This window comes from Neltuma alba, unplaced genomic scaffold (genome assembly GCF_004799145.2).
Source record: "Neltuma alba isolate B1F8T4 unplaced genomic scaffold, ASM479914v2 tig00011040_pilon, whole genome shotgun sequence".
NCBI classification, from domain to species: Eukaryota; Viridiplantae; Streptophyta; class Magnoliopsida; order Fabales; family Fabaceae; genus Neltuma; species Neltuma alba.
The window spans coordinates 15,437-35,172 of NW_021635790.1; the positions used below are offsets into that span (position 1 = coordinate 15,437).

The 19,736-nt window shown below is 34.1% G+C and overlaps 1 protein-coding gene across 1 annotated transcript; it reads right to left on the bottom strand.

Annotated features, from left to right (window-relative positions):
• Nucleotides 1-15,953: 15,953 nt before the first annotated feature.
• On the bottom strand, nt 15,954-17,684 carry LOC114760908 (uncharacterized). Its single transcript, XM_028950217.1, has 4 exons — nt 17,615-17,684; nt 17,233-17,344; nt 16,725-16,788; nt 15,954-16,637 (listed from the first exon to the last, which is right to left on the bottom strand). Exons 1-4 carry the CDS (start codon nt 17,682-17,684, stop codon nt 15,954-15,956), a joined length of 930 nt encoding a protein of 309 aa, XP_028806050.1.
• Between the last annotated feature and the right edge of the window lie 2,052 nt (nt 17,685-19,736).

Here is a 19,736-nt window from a genome sequence, read left to right on the forward strand (position 1 = left end):
CGATTCAACGGCTATAATTCAAATTTCTTTTTCTAACGGCTACAATTCATTTTAGAAATATTTTTTTTCTTTTTCTTTGATATATTTTTGGAAAATGATTACGGTAATAACGTTCAAAAATCTTTTCTGGATTTTATTTCCAACGGCTACTATTTCTGACGAACGCTCTCTAATCGGTTCATTCTATATAACGCCGTAAGCGTAGAGAGAACAGTTTGATGATTCCGATGGAACGCTCTCTAAGGCAAGTCTCGAGGAAGAAGAATCGCGCAGAGCAAAGGTATTCTTTTGGGTCTGCTTTTGTTTCGTGCCCTTTTGTTTTGATGATTCAGTCTGATTCATCTTCATTTATGGTGGATGATGCGCTTTTCTGCCATGGCTACTGTGGTAGTCCGATCTGCTCCTAAGTATTCCATTCTACCTCTGTTTCAAGGTTTCTTAGTAAGTAGGATTTTCACTATTCAGCTAATTTTACCATACTAAGGCCAAACTATGCTTATCGTTATGCTTTTTCAAATCATTTCCTGCAGATTCTTTTGTGGTTTTGAGGGTTTATGAGCATCTCATGTATAAATATTTTAGTAGCAGTGTGGCTTGGTTCCATTATAATTAAGGCCTCCTAATGTTAACACAATATTAACCTGTAAAAATTGCTTTTGCTTCACCTCTTTTAGAAATCTTAATTACATATGCCATTATTCCCTTAAAATAAGTTCTGTGCCAAACACACTCATGCACTTCTCTCTGCTTCTTACATACGGGACTACTGTTGGCTGTGATCATCTGATCAAAATTAGACGGTGAGGATTGGGCATTTGTACATAGATAAGATTAGGGTGGGTCCTATAGAAAGAAAGGATCAGCGAAGCAGGTAACAAGTGAATTAGGAGTCGTTTTGTACAACTTAGACTATTGCCTCTCTTTACTCACTTGTGTCCACAGACCTCTCTACATTCATTCGCAGGTGAGTTGATTTCTTTGTTGTTTTGGAGGTTATGTCAATATTTGATAGGCAAAACAAAAGAAAAGAAAAGCCATTGATGCGTGATTCATATATACATCCCACTTCCATGCATCATTATCCATTAAAAAGTTCTTTGCTTTCTTATAACAGATCTTTAAACCCAAGATAAAAGTTTCCATATACATAGGACCAAAAGGATTTTTTTTTTCTTTTGCTCTCTATCCTACTACATCAGCTTTTGGAATATCCAAAAATGATAGTTTACTAAGAGCAGTCCTAGTGAGGATATGACTTTCTTTCTCACACTATATATATTATGTTTCATCATTAATCCATCTTAATGTTATCCTTTGATATGACTCTCTCTCTCTCTCTCTCTCGCCCCCTCACTATCTTTTTATTTTCATATGATAGCTACAATCATTAAGATGAAAGCAAAAAAGTAGAGAATGATGCAAGGAAGTGGGCAAATAGTAGTGCCTACAAGGGTTCAGGTTCCGCCCAACAACAGATCAGGAGTGTCTACGCTGCTATCTCAGGAAGAAAGTCTCTTTAGAAGCCATTGACCTCGATGTCATCTAAGAAGTTGCTCTCAACAAACTGGAGCCTTGGGATCTCAAAAGTGTGTTTTATATACATCAGTATATACATATATGGGCATCTACATATATAGGCTAGCTTTTCTTCTCACATTGCATATCATTGAGTTGCTGTTCCCAGCATATATATTCATTCTGCATGCATTTTATATATTAACTTACTATTTATGTTCAATGAGGTTCTCAATTTGTTTAGTCTAAGGTCTTATTATGTATTAAGACCTTTGCAACTGATTACCTTTTCAACATCTGATAAATCCTGTCAGATTGATTCACTAACGTTTTTCTTATCCTTGTTCATAATAAACTTTTGTACATGTTCTTAAGACCTATTTGTAGGCTAGGCGAGCTTTAAGGGCATTGAAGGGTTCGGGTACAAATCTTTTCAAGCTTTCCACAATTTGATTTAAGCTATTTTACATTTTAGCAGTAGAGATACTAAGATGTTGTTGACATGTAAAAAACTCTGTACATGTAATTTCTAATAAGGATGGTCCTGGACTCATGGATACAAAAGGAGCAAGAGGCCGTCAACAAGACGGAGAAAGAAATGGCTGATTCTCTCTTAGCTCAGGTAATTTATTTTGAAACATCAGATGGCATAACTAAATCATGTTTTATTCTGCGTCATTCCTAATCTCTTAGAATCTATTGCGAATGCTGCCGATATGCTATGAACTTAGATCAGTGGTGCTCTGTAAATTTCATGATGGAGCAATTGAAGAGAAATTTGGTGCTTTCCATTCAGGTTTGTGTTAATCTTTATTGTTATAATTTTTGTTATGTGAATATGGAGAGCAAGCTTTTTGCTCCATTTTGGGATAAAATTTTAGAGTGATCTGCTAGGCTTTCACCAACTCATCAACGACAAGGTAAGGTTAGCTGGTAAGTACAAGATAGAGGACCAAGTTAAATTAACAAAAACTTGTAATTTGGTTTTGTTATTCTACTTCTCTTAAATTTTGTCAAAGATTATTATTATTTGACTAATGTTGAGGCTCAGGTTACACCAAGTCACCAAGGTGTAATGTAATATCGCTTTTGAGCATTATGTTACAGCAAAACAAAATTATTCACCACATACTGTACAGATTTAAAACTATTTGCTTAGGGCCTATAAATTTGAATCTTGGTCTCAGAGATTGAGCTCAAATGAATTTTTTTGTGGGAAACAAATTATTGATTATTATTATTTGACTAATGTTGAGGCTCAGGTTACACCAAGTCACCAAGGTGTAATGTAATATCGCTTTTGAGCATTATGTTACAGCAAAACAAAATTATTCACCACATACTGTACAGATTTAAAACTATTTGCTTAGGGCCTATAAATTTGAATCTTGGTCTCAGAGATTGAGCTCAAATGAATTTTTTTGTGGGAAACAAATTATTGAGTAAAGAATTTGGTTTTTATATTAGATTGAGTTCTGCATAATATTTTATTTGTATTTCTTTTAAACATGAGTTAAAATATCTTCATATTCGTCTAGTTTGATAAATGAAACAAGATTATTATTATTTGACTAATGTTGAGGCTCAGATTACACCAAGTCACCAAGGTGTAATGTAATATCTTTTTTGAGCATTATTATGTTATAGCAAAACAAAATTATTCACCACATACCGTACATATTCAAAACTATTTGCTTAGGGACTTGAATCTTGGTCTTAGAGATTGAGTTCAAATGAATTTTTTTGTGGGAAACAAATTATTGAGTAAAGAATTTGGTTTTTATAGTAGATTGAGTTCTGTATAATATTTTATTTGTATTTCTTTTAAACATGAGTTAAAATATCTTCATATTTGTCCAATTTGACAAATGAAACATATACATTTTAATAAATGATATTTAGTTAAAAAAAACTTAAAGTAATATCTTTACTCGATGCTAAAGTGCTGAGGCTAAGGTGCTAAAGTACTCTTTGCTTTCACAAAATATCTTCATATTTGTCCAACTAGGTTTCATTTTTCTCTCTTTTTTTCTCTCTATTTTGTTTAATTAATGTGAAATTGGTATGACATTTTATGAAGATTATATTCTAATTCTAATTATATATGTGTTGCTATATCCAAATTCCTATGTGGGTAATTAAATCCTCTCCATGCATCTCAAGATATTTAAAAACGATGCGAAAGCTCGTAATTGCATACCATTTGAAGTCTAAAATTTGGGTGGGAGTTTTGTTAGGGGCATACACCACATCATTTGAAAGCCCACATTAAGATGAAGTTGATTTGTTGAATAAAATTACATCTCCCTTATGGTTTGATTAGCTTAACATCTCAACTTCTGAAAATAGAGTTGCACTTGATCTTGTAGGCTTTAAGTTCAATACTAGTTTTTAGCTTACTAATTGCACTTGATTCTACAAGTGGTATTAGAGCACATAAGTGGTTGACTAATAACTATAATTTTTTTTTCCTTAATAGTCACACACAAATGGAAATAGCAACCCTAGTTGCCATCTCTATATTTGGTTTACTTGTAAGTTTTATTAGGTACACCTTATATACTATTTTTGGGCAACCCTCTCAACAACATGGGGACTAGTTGAAGTAATGAGCTTACCGATATTAGGCTCATTACTTTCAATTGAGATAATGAAAAATCATTTTGTCTTTTTAGTTGGACCTATAGGTGGTTCTTTAAAAAAGATAGCAAAAAAAAAAAAAAAATCTAAAGTAGAAACTAAGAGGAATGTTTATAACCAATGCTTCCACGGATTTGATCGTGGTTTACAATTTGCGTTTGATATTAGATCAGTTATGGATTTGAGTCTCTGAGTGTTATTGGGGGATTTTCAAAGAAAGTTTGGCTAACTATATATGTTGGTGATGTTAAAAAGGTTTAGGAAAATAGAGTTATGGCAACTAACATGTATCTGTTGACTTAGTAAACTTTTGACCTGTTTAACTCCGTTAAGTGTTGTTAGGGGATTCTAGGAGAAGGTTTAGGCATCCTTATGGTTGAACAGTTTTAAATTCTCAAACCATAGCAATGGTAGCTTTAAGTTGGTGTATTACAAGTCCCCAAGTGTTATTACTGGGGGAGTAAATTTTGGCCAATGTCGACTCTTTGTGATTTAATAGTTGTGCCTGATTTTCTTTAATTTAGTGCAAGTTTAGGGCCTAGTCTTGATAACCTAGTTTTAATGGGACAAGTAAATGATAACCTAGTTTTGGTCCAAATATGCATTGCTCCAGTTAGAATGTGCTAGATGTATTATTTTGAGAAAATTACAAATAAAGACCCTCTATAAAATAGCTATTAGGGACTTTGAATTTGGAAAATAGCTTCAAAGGACCCGGTCCTAAATTGCAAATATGTAATGATGGTGGAATGTCCTTTGCCTTCTGTTTTTTTTTTCTGTTTCTTCCTCTCATTTTCCTCTCTCTCTTCCCTCTCTTCATTGTCATCCCCCGTCACTTTCTTCTTATTTTGCTTAGTTGCTCTTTTGTCGACAATGAAGCCTCTTCCATCATTCTCTCTGTTGCTGTGGAAGGAGAGGAGAGTCGGGGAGTTTGAGGGAGAGTGACAGTCATTTGCAATACTTGTAATGTTTGCTTGCAATGTGTGTGATGATTGCTTGGTGCTGAGACAACGCCCAACAAATCTGGATTTTTATTCTTCATTTTTATTTTGATTTTCAGCTCGTGTTCATAATTGAAAATAACAAGTTTGACAAGTTTCGATACTCACTTCATGACAAGTTCAGTAATGCGAATAACAAGTTTAGCAAGGCAAATAACAACTTCTGATAAGCAATTCATAGAAAGTTGAGTTTCTGTGTTAAAATGACAGCATTTTCAGATTTCTTTAGCAGATGACAAGTTCTGATACACAATTCATGACAAGTTCAGTAAGGCGAATGACAAGTTTAATAAGGCGAATGACAACTTCTGATAAGCAATTCATAGAAATTTGAGTTTCTGTGTTAAAATGACAAGTTCCCATTAGGTTTTCATACTTTTTTTGTTAAAATGACTGGATTTCTACATTGATTTATCAAATGACAGGTTCACAATAGAAAATGACACGTTTCCATAAGATTTTCATACTTTTTTTGCTGGAATTACAGTTTGCACATTTCTGATAGCAACAACTTCTGATAAATACGAAATGACAAGTTCAGAATGAACAATGGCAAGTTAAGTATGACAAATGACAAGTTCCCATAATATTTTCATACATTTTCATACTTTTTCTGTTGGAATTATAATTTGCACATTTCTGACAGCACCCACTTTTAATAAACATGAAATGAACAATAGAAAATGACAAGTTCCCATAATGTTGAAATTTCTCTGTTGAAATAACAATATGCATATTTCTGACAACAACCACTTCTGATTAACATCTTTCATCATCAATTTCACCTCTCATTTCCTCTTAATGTGTAAAACTATTGCATTAAAACTCTCATAAGCCCCTCAAGAAGCATGCTCATATCAACACTAGCGGTATGCACTACGATGATCATATCCACTCACAAGTGCATCCTCAAACATGAAATCCCAAATTCGTTTAACACTGTATCTAGGGCTCGTTTGTTCCTCACATCCCACACCTTGATCGATTTATCCACTGAAATACAATCATCATACTTGATTTCCGCAATTAGCTTGTTTGCAATTATCAGAAGTGGGTACTGTCTGTAATTCTAGCAGAAAAAGTATGAAAAAGTATGAAAACGTTATGGGAACTTGGAACTTGTCATTTGCCATACTTAACTTGTCATTTCATGTTTATCAGAAGTGGTTATTGTCAGAAATGTATAAACTGTAATTCCAGCAAAAGAATATGAAAATCTTATGGAAACTTGTCACTTTCTATTGTGAACCTGTCATTTGCCTTATTAAACTTGTAATTCGCCTTACTAAATTTGTGATAAATTGTGTATCAGACTGAACATCTGCCAAAGAAATCTGAAAATGCTGTCATTTTGTCTTGCTAAACTTGTTATTCGCATTACTGAACTTGTCATGAAGAATAAAAATCCAGATTTGTTGGGCGTTATCTCAGTACCAAGCAATCATAACACACATTGCAAGCAAACATTACAAGTATTGCAAATGACTGTTACTCTTCCTCAAACTCCCTGACTCTCTCCCCTCTTTCCACAGCAACAGAGAGAATGATGGAAGAGGCTTTATTGTCGACGAAAGAGCAGTTAAGCAAGATAAGAAGAAAGTGATGGGAGATGACAATGAAGAGAGGACTACTGAAGGACATTATGTGAGTTCCATATACTTTGGGAAGGAGTGAGAAGAGGGAAGGAAACTTGGAGAGGAAAGAGAGAACGAAGAGAGAGAGGAAAATGAGGAGAAAAGGTCGAGAAGAAGATGATCTGGAGAGGAAGAAAGAGAAAAAAACAGAGGGGGCATTTTGGACATTCCACCATCATTTCATATTTACAATTTGAGACCAGGTTCTTTGAAGCTATTTTCCAAATTCAGGGTCCCTAATAGCTATTTTATATATTGGGGTCTTTGTTTGCAACTTTTTCTATTATTTTCTTAAGAAGTATTATTATTTTAATTATGATTTTTTTGGAAATACCTTATTTTCATTTTATTTTGTTTTATCTTTTGGCTAAAAAATTTTGTCTTTTTGTAATATAAGTGGAATTTCTTTTATTTATTTTTGCATTGAGTGGTTTAATAAAATAAACATTTTTGTGATAAACTTAATTATATTTGCAGTAAAATACAGTTGAAAAAGAGTATATAAAAGTATGTTGTTTCATAAGTAACCTATCAAAAGGCTGCTACTTCAATCTAGGAAATAGCTGAAAAAACTCAAGAGTTCCTACATCATAAACTCGAAAACGAGACAAATACTTTTGTTTGCAAGATAATGTTGCATCAAGAGGACATGGGCCAAACCTTCTCCTCCAAGAATCCTCTATTAGAATTCCAAAGTAGTCAAAAGATATTACTTAATTTAGGTACTATGATTAACAGATTAAATATCATCCAGGAAAAGCAAAAATGGTAGTGCAGGCAGCATCACTTATGATAAAGAGTACAAATTGCTTGAGAATGTATGAGAAGTGATAACAGAACAAATAAAGAAGCACAAAGGCATGACCCGAAAAGGATGTTTGAATGAGAAGTGAGGGATTTTGAGCTATATGTGTCACTTCTGTTGGCAAATTCATCTAGGAATAACCAAAATGTATCGTGATCTTAAGCAGCAGCATGTATGGAAATGCTTGAGCATGTCAGAAGATTAAAGTCTCTTGAGGTTTTTAACCTTTTAGAATATTAAAGTTACACCAGATTCATGACCTCACTCTGATACCATATGTAAGGATCAAGTGCTCTAATACCATCTGTAGGATCAATAAGCGGAACGTATTAGCTACCTGCTCTCAGGTTGGATAGTAAGGGTCGGAGAAGGGCAATCACTCATTTTTAAAACTAGCATTTTACCAAAGAGTCGGGCAGAAAGGGCAATCACTCATTCTTAAAACTAGCATTTTACCAAAGAGTCGGGCGGAAGGGGGGGAAGAGGGGAAAGCTCTCAGTTCCTGATTCTCCTGTAGGTGGATCCTTCGGAACTCCAACTCAGCGCATAACCACTAGATAAAATAAAAAGTTATTGTTGAACTAAGATCTATGAGATATGTGCATTAATGAAACCAAAAAAGTTGTGTCTATTATGTCAAAACCTTCTCTAAAGCCCTTACCAATAATTGGGGAGTCAAACTCATGACGTTTCATAAGTTATCATATAGGCCTTGAAAGATCAACCATGAAGCCAAAAGTTATATTTGTTATTAGTCTACTATAAGATTAATTAATACTGGTAGAATCAAGCTCAACCACTAGGCCCAAAACTAGCCTTGAACTAAGTAAGGCCTTTAAGATCATGCGGAATAATTAAGCCAAAATGTTCTCTAACAAACTTCATCTAAATGTAGGTTTTCAAACGATGTGGTGTATACATGTCTCTAACAAAATCAGCCAACAAACTTTATGCTTTAAGAAAGGGAGAGGAAGAGAGGAAATAAAAGGAAACTACAAAATTATGAATGTTGGCAAAAAAATATTATGCAATTAAAAGGTGTTTTATGTGCTAATATAGATTTTTGGTACTAACCAAAACTAAATCTGTCTTCACCTGAATCAGAATATTCACAAAAAATGTTCCAAAAAATAAGTTGCCCAAATGTAAGTCTGTGTTATTCTTTTTAATCTTCGAGTAAAATAAGTTGCTTTAAGCTTTTTAAAAGTAAACCATACCATTTACTTAAAATGTATATCCTATCATTTTTCAAATTTCAAACACTTGTTTAAAAAGTACATTTTTCCACAAAATATTATACAGAAGTTGATCTAGATCCAATATAAAAACCTCTTTACTCGATGATTTGTTTCTCCAAGGGAAAAAAAGCTTTTGAACTCAATCTCTAAGACCAACGTTCAAAGTTGTTATAATGCTCAAGAAGCCTTCTAAAGTCGAAGTCTTTTCATCTTAAATATTTCAGGCAAGATATTTTTTATATAATTATCATATTAAAAACTGTACCTTAGTGTAGACTGAGCCTGAAAAATGGTAAGATAATAATCCAAGATAAAAATTTAAGAGAAGCAGAATAACAAGACCAAATTTTGTTACCTTGGACTCACCAGCTTATCTTACCTTGCCTTTCTGAAAATAACTGGATTTTAGCTTATCCAATTTATTTGACACAAACCTGAATGAAACCAAGTTTCTCTCAATTGCTCTTTCATGAAATTTATTGAGCACTAGTGAGAAGGTCCATAGCATATTAGTAGCATTTGTAATAAATTCTAAGGATCAGGAAGAGGAAGAACAATCAGATTTTGGACTAACTTGCGACCGTTGAAACAAAAACAAAATATGATTTGGTTATGCTAGTCTGATCTTTCAAAATAAATTACTTAAGCTAAGAGAGAATCGGCTATTTCTTTCTCCATCTTGCTCCTTTTGTATATCACAGTCATTGGAAATTACATGTACATAATTTTACATGTCAACAACATCTTAGTATCTCTACCGCTAAAATGTGAAGGAGCTTGAATCAAACTATGAAGAATTTGAAAAGATGATACATAAACCACCTTGCAGCCTCATCATTTGCCAGCCTTTAATGCCCTCAAAAGTTTATTCATTATGAACAGAAGAAAAACAATAGTGAATCTATTTGATGGGTTTTATCAGATATTGGAACAAATATGGTGATAATTAGTTGTAAAAGTCTAGGTGATTAGTGGCAGATGGCAGTAGGGGAAAAATGAAAGATGAAGTCAGTGAAAAAAGATGAAAGCAATGAAAAACAGGGCCCTGATAAGCAAAATATATTTTAAGTCACTTTTCTTTATATATACATAATGAAACCTTGCACTAAACAAACCCACAACCGAGAACCTCATTGAACATAAACAGTAAATTAATACATGCAGAATGAATATATATATTATATGTATATATGCGGGGAACAACAAACGCAACTCAATGTTATGGTTTTTGGCTTTATTCAAGCAAACTATATATCGCCAATACTATGACTAAGATATGTGAGAAGAAAAGCTAGCCTAATAATGATTTAGAGGATTGATTTTTATTTTTGGATGAAGGTAAAATGCCCATATATATGTATATATTGATGTATGCATACACACCTTTGAGATCCCAAGGTCAATGGCTTTCTTCCTCAGATAACTTCGTTGGGTGTAAAGGATCTGTTGGGCAGAACCTGAACCCTGGAGGCACTGCTATTTGCCCACTTCCTTGTATCATTTTTATTTGATCTTAATAAGTCCAGCTATCACCAGAAAATAAAAGATAGGTTAGTTTCATATAATGATACTTTCATCCACAGATTTATATACATGGCTCTTAGTAAACTATACTCCTCGAGTTCTAAATTGGTCTTGCAATTATAAAATGGGTTTTAAATCTAACATAAGGGAAGTACCATTTTTGGATATTCATCCCAAAAATTGATGTAGTAGTTAATGATAGATCCAAAAAAGAAAAACCCTGTTGGTCAATACATATGAAAATTGATATCTTGGTTTAAGGGTCTGTTATAAGAAAGTAAAGAAAGTTTTAGTGAAGGATCGATGTTTACATCAGAACATAACCCACTCTTGTCTTTTTCTTAATATATGGATGACGCATCAATGACCTTTCTTCTGTTTTGTTTTACCTTTCAAATATTGACATAACCTCATAAAAAATATTTATATTCGGTTAGGAATGAATGTAGAGAGACTTGTGGACACAAGTGAGTAAAGAGAGACGATAATGAATACTAAGTTGTACAAAAAAGCTATAACATACCAAAACAACTTCCAAGTTCACTTTCTTGTTACGTACTTTGCTGATCCTTTCTTTCTATAGGCCCCACCCTTTACCCAAATGCCTGCAGTCTGATTCTGACCAGACAATCACTGTCAATAGTAATCCCACACCTCTTGTGGCTATGTATGCAGCAGAAAGAAGTGTGTGTGTGTGTTAGTTTGGCACAGAACTTATTTCAAGTCAATAAAACAATGGCATATTGTGATGAAGATATCTACAAGAGGTGTAGCAAAAGCAATTTTTAGGAGGCCTTGGTTATATAATAGAATCGAGCTATACTACTACATGATTATAAACTCTCAAAACCATAAAAGAATCTACAAGAAATGAGTTGAAAAAGCAGAGCAAGAAGCATAGTTTGGGCTCAGTATGATAAAATTAGCCTAGCAGTAAAATCTAATAAGAAACCTCGAAACACATATAGAATGAAACCCTTAGGAGCAGATCAGACTACCACAGTGGCCACGACAGAAAAGCAAGTGCATCATCCACCATAAGTGAAGATGAATCAGACAGAAGCATCAAAACAAAAGGACACAAAACAAAAACCTCTGCTTTGTGATTCTTCTTCTTCAGGGCTTCCTTAAAGAGCATTCCGAATCATCAAATGAAGATGAATTCACCATAAACGAAGATGAATCAAACTGAAGCATCAAAACAAAAGGACACAAAATAAAAAGAGATGCAAAAAAATACCTCTGTTTTGCTATTCTTCTTCTTCTTCTTCAGGGCTTCCTTAGAGAGCGTTCTGAATCATCAAATGAAGATGAATCGAACTAAAGCATCAAAACAAAAGGACACAAAACAAAAATAGATGCAAAAGAATGCCCTTGCTTCGCAATTCTTCTTCTTCGGGGCTTCCTTATAGAGAGTTCCGAATCACCAAGTGAAGATGAATCCACCGTAAATGAAGATGAATCAGACTGAAGCATCAAAACAAAAGGACACAAAACAAAAACAGATGCAAAAGAATACCTCTGCTTTGCGATTCTTCCTCTTCGGGGCTTCCTTAGAGAGCATTCTGAATCCCCAAATGAAGATGAATCCAGCAGAAACGAAGATGAATCCGACTGAAGCATCAAAATAAAAGGACACAAAACAAAAGCATACGCAAAAGAAATTCTTCAGGGCTTCCTTAAAGAGCGTTACTTTGGAATCATCAAACAGTTATCTCTTCGTTTCTGGGGTTAAATAGAATGAACAGAGTTTAATGGAAATAGTAGCCGTTGGAAATAAAATCTGGAAAATTTTTTTGAACATTATTACCGGAATCATTTTCCAAAAACATATCACAGAAAAATAAAAAATAATTAATTTCTAAAATAAATTATAGCCGTTGGCCAAAAAACTTTGAATTATAGCCGTTGAAGGCAGATTGGCATATCACATGCGGCAATTAATGATGGCTGTCGAAAATATTAGCAGACGAAAATAAAATCGAGAAAAGATTTATAATATTATATCCGCAATTATTTTCCAAAATCATATAAAAAATATAATCAATTTTATAAAACGAATTATGGCCGTTGATCGAAAATATGAATGATAACCGTTGAAAGCAAATTTGCATATCACATGCAGCAATTAATAATAGATGGCCGTGGAAAATATTAGCCGTTAAAAATAAAATCTAGAAAAACACATAAAATGAATACCCTGCATTCGTGACTTAAAAAAAAAAAAGATAACAGGTAAAATATATTTCATTGCCCCAAACGGGTGGATTAAATTTGGGATCTTTATTGTCAGCGCCTCAAACAAGTAAATTTGCTCCCAAAAATTTTTTTGGGTACCAGCACTCTTGAGTAAAAATTTCTGAAATAAATTTGCATCTTGACCCTTGAATTATTTCAAACCAACAAACTGTAAAAATTGAATTTTCTAAATTAAAGTTTGGAAATTAAATCAATAATTAAGAAAAATGTAGGCACAAACTGTTATATTTTCTCTAATACTAGTTTCAAAAGCTATGCTCCGTCATAATAATCAAATATGCATTAATTGTATTTTTTGAGTGTAAATATTATTGTAATAAGAACAAGGCTATTTTACAAATAGTTTTATAGCCTAATGACATATAAATTCTTTTGTAAATGGAAAGTAATGGTTTTAATTTTTTTAAAAAAAACTAGGCTGCCATAAGCCCATGTTTCATGTAAAAATTTTAGGATTCAATTTATTTAGATTTTTTAATGCTCAAAACAAAAACAAACTAGATAGAACAAAATAGTTTAGAGAAATGGACGAAATTGGGAGAAAAAAAAAAAAAGCAACCAAAATAACTGAACCAAATAGGCTAAATTTTGGCCGTGCATTGTCTAATATGTGAACCTATCCATTTTTTCTCCAGCACTAAATATTCAGATAATGTGCAAATTTGTCTTAAAAATATACGGTCAAAAGTTTTGAGTGTCCGAAAGTTTTTTAAGTCTCAATATTATCTTGAAAGTTATAAAAACATAGCAATGTTGTCTTAAGTGTTATCCCAGTTAATTTAAACTTTGATCAAATTGCTCATGTGGCATGCCGCCTCATCATTTCTCCCTTTCTTCCTTCCAGGTCACCCTCCACATGGCATGCCACCTCATCATCTCTTCCTTCCTCATCATCTACAGAAATTTCCACGGCTTCACAATCATACTGTCTTCCTAATTATAATTATTGTCCTCGTTGGCCAAAAACCGTTTTTATCATGCCTTTGTCTTTGTTCAAGTTCTTCCCTGGGTCTTTTATTTTTCTCATTTTCCAGCATCGGAGCAATGATGAACACAAGCAAGTTCGACGTACGACAGAAATTAGGGTGGATTTTTCTGACAAATGAAGAAGGGAATTTCGCAAGATTCAAAATGGAGAACGAAGAATGGAGAAAAGAATTTGAGTGAGGCAGAAAGGGAATTAGGGTGAAATTTGATTCAGAACGGAGGAGGAAATGTTGGCACGAGTTAAGAGTTATGTGATGAAATCACTCTCGAGCAAGAAAATTTTCCAAACTATGGGGGTGTTTGGATGAAGTAAAACCATGGTTTGCAGAATAGCTTCTGGAGAATAGATTCTGGAGAGAATAGATTTTGAAAGAATAGATTTTCTGGAAAAGTGATTCTGATAAAGTGAGAGTGTTTGGATAATTATTGTTAGAAGTGCTTTTTGATATGTAGAAATTACTAAAAATGACATAAGTTTAAATGATAATTACATATAAGATATATTTCATAATATATGTTTATTTGAAGTAATAAATTTATTAATAATATATATTTTGGCAACATAATAAACATGGCATAAATAATATAAATAATAAGAAATTAGTGTGTGTATATATTAATAAAATAAATAAATATGTTTTTAGGAAAATGATTTATTTTGCTAAAGAAAATATTATTATTTGTTAAAGATTTTAAAGATGAAATCCCATAATCTTGTTTCACAAAATTAAATAACCAGACAAAAAAAATTTCATATTAATTGTCTTAATAATAGAGGTTACAACGAAATATATTTGTTCAAGTAGTTTTTTTAACAACACATTATATTATCTGAAAAGAAAAAAAAAAAAAGGACATAACTATTCTTGTATGTAGTGAACAATTTGATCTCTTATAGAGTCACGAAGTCGAGCCATGTGAGATGAAGAATCTACTGATGAAGGTATATGTGAAGATCCAACTCCATCATCATCATTTTCTTCTACATAAGAACCTTCTTGTTCAAACTCAATGAAACCAGGATCAGAAATGGATGTTGATCTAATGAAGTTATGTATGGCCATCGTTGCACAAACAATTTGAACCTGTGTTGAAAAGTCATAGCTCGGCATGTTTCCTAAAATTGCAAACTTACTCTTCCAAACTCCAAAAGTTCTTTCGATAGTGCTCCGTAGACTTGAGTGCAAATAATTGAACGCCTCATTGTCATTTTCAAGTGCAGATGACCTTCGGAAATCAGGAAGATGGTAGCATTCACGTCTGTAGGGACCAAGGTATCCCATGGGTGTCGGATAGCCAGCATCCACCAAATAATATTTGCCTACATGAAATATATGATTGGTGTCAATAAAATTTGTTTTCTAACAGTGAAGCATAAATAAATTGTAGGAATTTAAAATATACCTTGAGGCGGATGGGGAAAGTTCATGGAAGGAGTTGTGAGGGCGTGGTCAAATATACGAGCATCATGTGCACTACCTTCCCATCCGGCTAATACAAAAGTGAAGCACATGTCCCAATCGCAAACCGCCATTACATTTTGCGTCACTCTTCCTTTCCGGTTAATAAATTTTGTTTGCTCAGTTGCATCAATAATGCATGAAATATGTGTTCCATCAATTGCTCCAATAGCATGTTTGAAAAAGGGCCAGTATCGACCACCGGGCCGTATTTTTGTATGCAAATGCTGAAACATTGGATCTTTTGGTTTGATGTTGGTAATAGCAAGTCTACAGCAAGCCAGTAAGACATTATGAAAATGTCTACTAATTGTCTCTCCTGAATGCTGAAATCTTTCTTGCTGCATCCTACTACTAAGCGCATGGCCAACGGTATTTAAAAACATTGCAACCATTTCATGTATCCCAACATTTCTAGTTTCTCTTAGACCGTGTTCTTGCAATTCTGTGCAAAGACTAAAGAACACTTCCCTTTCCATCCTAAACATGTTATAACAACGATTGGAATGGTCTTGTAAAACGTCCCTTACCCATACCTTGTCTGTATAAATACTTGTATGCTGGGGCTCTTTACACAAATGACGAGAAGCATATCCACCAACCGCTACTGCAACTTGATTAACCCGTTTGTTCCATCGTTTACGATACTTTTCCGCAATTTTAATTTCATCAGCCATTTTTTGTCTTGTCCTGTGCACATAGACATAAAATTCAGAAACCCTGATATGAAATTACTTAACATTTAACAAGAAAATAAGTTGTTTAATTCCTACAGAAATTAAGTTGTCACATAATACATAAAAATAGATACAAATGATCACAGTCATCTTAGTCACATAAAAATAGATACAAATTATCACAGTCATCTTCTAAGCAACATAAATGAAGTCTCAATCCTTAGTTGCATGCTTCAAGAAGATCAGTAGTTTTTTCCTCTTGTTCTTTAGAGCCACATACATCTCCCTTGCAGCTGGCTTATCCATAAGAAGTGTTGTGCACCGGCCAAACAGATCAGGATCATCAACAATTTCATCAACTTCATTAAGGTGCTCCATGACTCCCGCAATTGACGTCTCATAAGCACGTGCTTCTTCTTCTAGCTTCCTAGCACGTGCTTCTGAAATCTCTTCATGTTCACGCTGAGAATCATTTTCATTTGCCTGAGCTATCCTGCTTAGTGCATCCGCTATTTTCATAGTGGTAGTAGATTTCTTCTTCATGGATTCACCCTTTTTTCTAACTCCTAATGAGCTACTAGGTCGACTGCCACCTGTGCTTCTACCCCCACGAATGGTTTCCTGTCTCATTCCAGTGTTGCCTCCACTTCCTCCACTATTGTCATTGAATGTGACTGAATTAAACTCCCCGCTTATGCCAGTTGGTGCCCCCAAAATTTCATCACTATCTCCAGATCCTTCTTCCATATCATTTTCAGGAACTCCTTCGCTTGGAAGTGTCATGGAAGAAGGTGCCCATGACTGTGGTCCAGTCGCAGCTACAGACCCAAAGAGTTGAGTCAATTCAGCCCGAAATTGAAGCCCTCTTTCTCTAAATTTCTCATAGCCTGGAACTTCCTGCGCATTCAACACAAAAATATTATACATTATACAAAAAACGTTAACATGGGAGAAAATACAAGCTCAAATAAATTAAATGATTACCACTATTTTCTTCTCCCACCAATCATCAGGGGCACAGTATTCCTTTCGGCATCCCGCCCTAAACCTGTCTCACGGAGCAGCCTATCCCATAACTGCCACTCCTTTCGCAAGGTATCATATTTGTTCTTTAATTGGATTTTCGTATAAACTCTCCCAGTCTTTGCAGTAAAGTTCTCCTCAATACTTGTCCAAGCAGGCTTTGTCAAGCTAGTTCCTCTTCTTCCCCCCTTTTCAACTTCTTCAATACACAGGTCAATAAAGACCTTTGTGGCTCTTATATCCCATGAAGCTTTGCCATTTTTTTTATTCATTATGCTATAAACAATTACAACAGTTTAGTTATCACAAGTTTAACCCAAAAAGCATACCATTCAGTCCAGGAGATATGATATAACAGGATAGTATTTAACAAGTATAGCCTGCGTGTTCTATAATCCAACAGTATACATACACATTAATAATGACTTTTTTCCCCAGTATCCAGGAGAATTCTTTTCGGTTAACTGACCCAATTTGGCTACAACCCAAATCAAAATTCCATACATGATAATTCTTTTCGGTAACTGACCCAATTCGGCTACAACCAACAATCAAAATTCCATACATATTTCGGTTAACCACTATAACATTGCAAAAGCAACCATCAAGCACAAAAAGAAAAATTCGAGTGTCCTGTCTCCAAAATAAAATCAACCAAAGGGAAAATTTGATCAACACACACGAAGCACAACCAGTCCCGAGATCTTTCCCATCGTACACACACACACACGATTACCATCAAAAAATCAGTCTCTACAAGTGAACATAGCATAGGCAACCGGTGAAACCAACTTTGATTGGAAAAGAAAGAAACGACGCTAGACGACCTCTGTTTCGGGGAAAAAAATTACGCTGGATGACCGACGTTTCGAGGAAAGAAGACGACGCTACAGGAATCTCATAATGCACCAGATCTTCCATCTCCAGCCAACCACCACAAGGAAGAAGACAGCTTACCTGAAACGTTGGATCTGACCGACGGAAGAAGATACGGCGACCAGAGCAGCTGATGACCGGACGAACTCAACACCGAATCGATCTTCTTTTGGCAAGCCCAGTAACCTCACTAGCGTCGAAATTCACGGGCTCAACGACCTCCCCGTGGCAAGAAGACCCGTCGAGCTTTCAAGGGGCGACGGCGAAAGAATGATATACGCTTGTGTTCAGTGAAAATCGACCAGAGAATGCATAACCGTAGTTCGTGGAGGTAGCTTACCGGAGTGCTCACCGACAACACAGGACCGGATCAACCGAGCTGAATGGGTGGCTTTTTTCCTTCGATTCTTCTCTTGTTCAAACAGAGCCTCGAGATCGAAACCGAGCTGAACGGAGAGGGGGCGACGGGCTTGAATCGGAGAGAAGGCCGAAGAATGGGTTGTTCCCTTCAGAATGGATCTTCACCTTGAGCTGAATGAGTACCCCCCCCCCCGCGTGCTTGTTTCCTTTCCCTCGTGAGCTGACCGTTGAAGCCAATAATTGTCCCTCCTTAGAAGCTACGCCCCGCCTGATTATCTGTAACCGAGGTTTTGTTGGGCAAAACCAAGGTTTTGCCCAAAACCTTGGTTTTAAAAAAAATGGGGGTGTTTAGCCAAACCCCCTACATCAATTTTCACTAAAAGGACGCACTTACTTAAATATTTTGTGTCCATTATTGAAAACAGACCTAGAATAATGAAATAAAAACCATTGGCCAAAATATTCTTTACTCTTTTAATTTTATATAATATTTTAATTTGATTCGTCCACTTTTAGTCTTTTAAAAGTATATTTTTAAGACTACTATTTTTAAGGTTAAAGGGTTAAAATTTTTTAATCCTTTAAAACAAGTATATTTTCAGTTTTCTAATTCTAAAATAGTTAATAAATAATAATATTGACATGGTGAATGTTGATAAACATTATCAATCCCAAATATATTAAATTTAATTTTTAGAACAACTATAGTTATTGTAAAATATTACCATTTTAAGACTAATAACTTTAAAATTAAATATTAAAAAAAATATTTTTTAAAATTATGAGACCAAATTAAAATCTTTTATAAATTAAAAACCAAAGTGGGTTTCCAATTTTTAGTTAATGATATCCATGTCAAAGTCATGTAAAGTACGTCACAAAAGAAAAATTACCGGAAAAAAGAAAAATCTATGGAATCCATCAAATCATATTATTATTATTTCTATGGGTTCATTTGTGTCTTGTCCCAATTAATGATTTTGAGATGGGATAATTTTTATGCTAAAAATTTTTAAGAATGAATAAAAACAGGACAGGAAAAAAAAAATCTTAAGATAAGGTTGTCTCGATTCCATCCTCGGCGGGACACCAACTACTACTTCTTCAGCCTTTTTAGCTATATTTGGATTGTCATTAGAGAAGCCAAAAGCGTCTGGAGAAAGATGTAACTGAGGTTACTGGTTTATTTGAGTAAAAATGATTGTTTGGATGTGCTGTTTTTAAAACTGACTTACAAGCAAAAGTAGTTTATTTTTCGACGTTATCTGGATGAGCTTCTCTATCCGTATCAAGTAAGATTTTTCGTCAACTTGCTGTGAAGCCACGTATGCACTATACTTGAATTACAATGACATTAAGAAACGATATAGTCAAACTTTGGGCTTTCCAGAATGAAAATATATTGAAAATTTGAAATTAAACTACCAAACACCATAGAAAAGCAGCTTGAAACAATAACGACCATATCACAAATTAAGAACCCTGTGCTTATCATCTTAATAAGTACGTTAAATTCATCATATCTGAATCATCTATTCTGACTTGAATAGTCCATATTTAAAATCTTTAATTAATTATTTTTAGATAAAATTATTTTTTGAAATAATAATAGTTAAAAATTATCTTTACTTTAATTCTATATATATTAAAATAATTTTTTTAATTAAAATAAAAAAAAATCAATTTAGACTGTCTAAATAAGATATGAACGATCTAAATTTGAATTTGATGAGATTA